This window comes from Camellia sinensis, chromosome 7, assembly GCF_055761805.1.
Source record: "Camellia sinensis isolate YWXY chromosome 7, ASM5576180v1, whole genome shotgun sequence".
NCBI lineage: Eukaryota > Viridiplantae > Streptophyta > Magnoliopsida > Ericales > Theaceae > Camellia > Camellia sinensis.
In genome coordinates, this window is record NC_138967.1 from 144,680,447 (window position 1) to 144,686,767 (window position 6,321).

Below are 6,321 nucleotides of genomic sequence, written 5' to 3' on the forward strand. Positions count from 1 at the left end.
TAATATGAACCCACATTTTATCTTATGAATGAATTTTGAGTTTGTGAATAAATTTTTGTTCTGTTATAAATGATGTATGTATATATGTATAATCGTTCACTGGTTGTGTGCATTACCATATCTAAAAACAATAGGTTCCTACTGTCCAAGAATAAGCACACTCACAGCGACAAATGCCTTGTGAAAAGGGTTGTGTTCTCATTAGTGATTGTAACAAACACACAAAAAGAAGAAATTTTGAACTGCAACTGGGTAAGAATAAACTCAAAAAATTATTATAAAAAAAAAAACTGCAACTCTGTGTAATGAAATTTATTATTAGCATTTGTTTTGGTGTTGCAGAGATCTCTTCTCTATTCTCTACACTTTTCCTTCTTCACTCAGAACTCTGCATATTTTCTCTACTTTCTTTCTTCCTCAAACTAAACCCAACTATAATTACATTCTCTTCTTCTAAAAGACCCACAAACCAACCTCTTTCTTTGCTTGCTGCCCTGTGATTAACATTAACATTAATTTTTTTTTTTTAAAAAAAAAAAAAAACCCTTCTTACATATTTCTATACCATATGTTGTTTCTCCTTGATTAGCTATGAACTTTGCGAAGCTAACTATCCGATCGAAATGGGAAAAAAGGAGAAAGTCTTTGTGTTCTATCCAATCCTTGAAAATGTCTTCAAAACTTCAGTCCTCTTCTACCGCTATAAATTCTTCTTTTTGTCTCTGAGTTGTGAATCTATGTAACTGTTGAAATGCTGGACCCTATAGGCGGTGCAAATGGGCTGTCTGGAAGGTTAAGTCCTTGACCGCTGCAATGGTTCCAAAATCAAAGCCAAAAATGCCCAGAAAGTGGGGGGGAAAAGGGGTAAATGTGTGAATAAGCACTAAAAGAAACACATTTGGTCCTGTTTGGTTGCATTTTCATTTTCATCATTTCCATTTTTCTTGTTTTCATATCAGTTTCATGCTTGTGCGAAAACAGCTTTTTGGTGTTTCCTGAACAGTGGATTGTTTTCAAAAAAAAAAAATCCCAAAAACTGTTAGGCAAACAAGTAAAATGGCTTTTCCAAAAAATGAAAACAGAAAGGAGGAAACAAAACACAGACAAACAGGGCTTTCTGCTCGTTTTATGAAAACTCTTAATCGAAAAGCACAATTTTGCATACCTCTCTTGATCATTGTAATTGGTATTTATATGCCTAACATTGTCATCAGTAGTAGAACCATTGTTCAGCACATCCAGCAGATAATTAAAACCATCAGCAGATTGGAACTCTGACTGTTCTGCACGGGCTGAGGCATCGAAAGGGGAAAAAGGAAAAAAAACATGAAGGATATACAAATGAGGATTTTGTGTACAAATAAATAACATAATAATAATAATGATTGCATGTAACGGTTGAAAAACCTTCTGAAAGCTTCAACTCATCCATCGGGTAGCCAAAATACTGGTGGTGATGGTTCATGGCTTTAGGCGCCAGTTGCAACTCCGAGAAATGCCGTCCTTCAAGTTCGAGCGCCTGCTCATGTTCTTCCATGAGATGCTTCTTGAGTAGTCTTGAATTGTCACATACTCTAGGCACTATATAGGAAAAATAACAAAGAAATGTTATCGGACACCAAATACAACCCCAAGACAGAAAGAAATAAAAAATAAAAAATAAAAATAAACAACTTTTAAATTTTTTTCGTTTCTGTTGAGTTATTCTTCTCACTTGAGTGAAGCTCACATTCTGGATCAAAAAAGTGCGAACCACAGTACATAGAGTGCTGAAATTTCTCGCTATACTTCCTGCACAAAAATGTATCTCTCAAAATAGACCTCAAAACTTCCTCAAGCTTAATGAAGATTTTCACAAATTAATGTACCAAAATCATCTCCGAAATGAATTCTTATTCCAAACCATCTGTTTTTCTTTTTACAGATTTATAATCCAAGAGCTATCAAGAACTTTTGTGGACTCAGAAAAATTACGTGAATAGGCAAAGTGAGAAACTTCAATTATTATTTGTTCCGACGTGGTCAAAAGAGACAAACAGAATACAAGTAAGAAGATATCAAACGATACAAAAGTAAGTTCAAAAATCACAACCTATGTTACATGTACTCGGGTAGCATGTCGGGTGTCTCAAGTGTCAGATTCATTTAATTTTCATTTCAAGAAACATCAAGACACAGCTATTTTTCATTTTTCTTAAACGCTAGTATTATTTTTTAAGGGTAAAATAAAATTCTAAGAACTTAAATATACTAGCATTTTAGGTATAAAATGAAGTCTTATCATAGTTATATAGTAAATTCAATTACTTAGGCATATTTGTCAATAGTCCGACACGATTACTTCAAAATTTGAAATAGTCCATGTAACATACATCACAACAATAGAAGGAAATAAGGTTTAGTAATTAAATGAGCAGTATTTGTCGTAACTTGAAAGCCCAACAAATGAGAAAACCAAAATAGCATGTTTCTCCCTCTTAAATGAGTCGAAAAAATATACCTGTCTACAAGCCTTGGCTTCTCCCTATAGGGTTTCACCAGAACACGAGCCCCACAAACAAAATGAGGATTCCCTTTCATCAAAATCTGCTTCACCGTCTCAGCAAAAACAAAGGTCACAAACCCAAACATCCTCTTCTGTTGGCAAGGAATCCTCACGTCTTGAACAGGTCCAAATTTGCTACAGAAAGAAAAGGTAATTATAAATACAACGAAAACAAATCCAAAAGTGTAAGCAACTATCGGTCACTTTCACGCCATCTTTCTTACTTGAAATAGTCAGCAACATCTTGCTCGGTAAAGGTGCTCTCAGCCGGGAAAGTAAGATAAATCTGCCGAGAACCAGAAACAATTCCTCCATGATCACATCTCTCACCATTGAACTCCATGTATTTCGAAACATCTTCAGCCAAAATCACTGAATGCTGGCCATGAGGTCTGTAAATCCAATGATAGCCATTGTTAAATTATATAATTATTCATAAACTAAAACTCTAATAAGTAAACACTAATATAAACCTGTCAATGAGACGGATACTGTTCTTCAGCCGAGCAAGAAGTTTGGTAAGGCTATAACCGGCCTTACCATGTCTCTGGCTCTCCGTAAGGTATCCCTCGGCTTGTAGGGTCCGTCCATATTTCTCATAGTACAACATTGGCAAAGAGGCTATTGAAACGGGAAATCCTCGCCTTGATTTCAAAAGCTCAGTAAGCTCGTACTCTAATTTCTCAAGGGACCCAGGTGAGAAAACATGATCGTCGTTTGCGAGTTCGTTTGAATTGGGGTTGAACATCTGAGAAAAACTTTCTGGCATGGGATGTCCATGGAAATACCTACAGTTGTTTCCATGTTTGCAAAACCCCTTACTGAAGTAATGGCAAACCTTGACAGGAAATTCAGGCAAGCTCGGAGACCTCCGGCTGGTTCTTGGGCCCAATGCAGGTTCCGGGTAATAGTAATTGCTCGAGATATCTGAATTAACAGACTCTAATTGATCATCCAGAGACAAGAACTGAAGTTGGTTCTGGAGGCGATAGTCATTGGGATCTGAATCAGGGTAAGGCGGTGGCACAAATTCCAAGTTATTAACTTGCTGCTGATCAGCAGCCACTTGGGGATCCCAGTAGGGATTGGCAGCTCGAAGGCTTGCCGGAGATGAAAATGGACGAGATGAGAATGGAATAAATTGTAACGGAATATCTATAGCAGGCGGAGCTTGGTTCACCGGACGAGGAGAAATTGGAGCCGAAACTGCTGGTGTGGAAGCTAATCCAAGGTCTGTTTTAGCTTTGTTAATCAGAGAGTGGAGGAAATTATCAGGGCTAAAAGCTAACCGGATCATGAAACGATCTCCGTGCTCTTGTAATAGGATATAGCCGAGGATTTTAGAGGCATTTTCGGGCTCTAGTTTCTGGATCCTATTGTATAGAACTTTGGCAGACTCAGGAAGGTCCATCTCAAACCTCAACCTTACAAATGAAAAAGGTATGATTTCTTAGATAAATCCAAATTGCAAGTCAAACAAACTTGACTCTAACTAAACATTAAAAATCACATCAAAAAATATCTACCCAACAAAAAAAAATTAAAAAAAAAAAAGAGAGCACATTAATGGATGAACGCTATAAAAAATATCTTGAGGAAGAGAGATCAATGAAGCCAATAAAACAATTTGCAAATCCATTAAACTAAGGAACAAATAAACACAACAAAATTTTTATATCAACAGACATGTGGAAGATCCCCGAGATGCTGATTCTATGTTATGACCGGTATTTTAGAACAAAAACAGAAAATGAAAGCCATATTTGTTCATCCATTTACTCCGTCAATTACTTTGGTCACATTCACATCACTATTATTAACGTTATAGTAGTCAACAAAACACCTTATAGTCCATAACTTGCTCTACATTTTTGCCTCAAAATATGGGAAAATCAAAATCTATACCAAAATGCAAATAATAACAGAGAAATTAAAGGTGAATATAACCAGGAGGAAGCTACAAGAATCATCATTTCCATAATAGCAACAACAAAACAGAAGGGTATTTAATTTTATGTTTGGTATAAAAGGAAATTAAGATAATGTCGACCCAAAAATGCATGAACATTAACCCACCAGATTAAACATGTCGATCCTATGTTGCCCAAAGCGGGCTCCTCAGCCCACAAGGCTCACGCTAAAGCGGGATTTGGGAAGGGTAAGATATTAACCAAAGCAAAAACTCAAAATTAAACACAAGAAGTGCCTCTTTTGTAGAAGAAAATAAGAGAGAGATGACACATCTTCTCCTCAACCTAATTGGAACTAACCAAAAAATGGATTTCACAACCAGACTTCAATAGAGAATGAAACCCCGAGAATATATTTTTTTTTCCCTTCTTCTTTTTCCTCTCCTACATGAAAAATTAAAGAAAAACCCAGTTACCCATTTGTCAAACACAAACTCTGTCTGCTTGTTTTCACATGAAGAAACCATTTGTCCGAAGAATTTGAGGAAGAGAAGAGTCATTGAAAAATAGAAAGAAAAATGACACAGATGTATCATTTTAAGCTATCAAACAACTTCAAAAGAAAATAAATAAAAATCTTCAAAAAACCAGTAATTTTTTAACCTCATTTTGGAACAAACCCATGTCCGTGATCAAATTTTGCACAAGAATTGTAAATTGTAAAGAACACAAAAAAACGAAGTTTGTATCTTTAACATTTCGATCAAAACCCAAGACACAAAAAGCACATCTTAGACACCCTTATACATGAATTTTGAGATAAAACCCAGGTCAAAAATCAAAAGACTGAGAAGAATTGACCATTGGAAGGAGAGTGAACAACATGAGATAGCAAAGCTTCATCCTTGACAATTTTTGACAATTCATTGAAACCCAAAACCCACAAAATACATACTAACCACACTTTAAAAAAAAAAAAAAACAAAAGACAAAAAACAAAAAACAAAAACAAAAACAAACCCATTTCCAAATTCACTTGTTCATGAGAAATAGAATTGACCACATAAAATAAAATAAAAAATAACAAAAAATAACAAAAAAAGGAACTTGAAAATTAACCATATTTGAGCAAAGATCTCATACCCACCAAATATAACAAGCCTCTAAAAGCAGAACCAAGTTCAGACCAACCAATCCATAGCCTCAAACTCCTCCATGATTGATTGATCACTCCATTCTCTCTCTCTCTCTCCTCTCTCTCTCTCTATCTCTCTCCTTGAATTTGCTATATTTATCCTCTCCTATTCCAAACTAATGCCCTCAATTCTCCGCAAAAACGACACTATTCTTAAATAAATAACAAAGACCAAAATGACAGAAAGGATAGCTTTTGTCTTTAGTTCAAATCTAAACAAAAGCCCACTCGGTGAACACACACAAATATATATACAACGCAGACACACTTGCTTCAATTGACTCTTTCTCTCTCTCTCTCTTATCTCTCCTTCTCTCTCTATCTCTTTTAATCATTTTTAAATTTTGAAATGTTGGGTTCTTAATTTAATCTAAAAAGTTTTACTGATTCTACCCGTCGTTACAGAATTTTGCGGGAATTTATTGAAAATGCACCTGGATTTTCGAAAACAGCCGCACAACTTGAAATGACATTAATGTCCTCTCATTCAATATTTTAGTTTTAAGGCCCACACATATAAATATATATTTAATTCGGATATACCTATTTCACCTTACTCTATTTTTAGGCAATTTACTATTTGTAACTGACAGATAGGGCATGTAGAGAATTAAAATGGGAGAAGTTATTGATTGGTTGACTACTTCAATAATATTGTGATTATTAAAGGA

The 6,321-nt window shown here is 35.2% G+C and overlaps 1 protein-coding gene across 6 annotated transcripts; it reads right to left on the reverse strand.

Moving 5' to 3' along the window:
• Nucleotides 1-297: 297 nt before the first annotated feature.
• LOC114294422 (zinc finger CCCH domain-containing protein 18) lies at nt 298-6,045 on the reverse strand. 6 transcript variants are annotated; one of them, XM_028238557.2, is made up of 8 exons: nt 5,603-6,045; nt 3,019-3,969; nt 2,770-2,937; nt 2,501-2,680; nt 1,715-1,791; nt 1,408-1,581; nt 1,166-1,292; nt 298-808 (listed from the first exon to the last, which is right to left on the reverse strand). In XM_028238557.2, the coding sequence occupies exons 2-8, from the start codon at nt 3,954-3,956 to the stop codon at nt 736-738; spliced, it is 1,737 nt and encodes a 578-aa protein (XP_028094358.1). In that variant the 5' UTR covers nt 3,957-3,969; nt 5,603-6,045; the 3' UTR covers nt 298-735. The 6 variants fall into 6 exon arrangements, with proteins under 6 accessions (XP_028094358.1, XP_028094361.1, XP_028094359.1 ...); XM_028238560.2 differs by having other exon boundaries at nt 1,730-1,791; nt 5,603-6,028; XM_028238558.2 differs by having other exon boundaries at nt 5,599-5,867.
• Between the last annotated feature and the right edge of the window lie 276 nt (nt 6,046-6,321).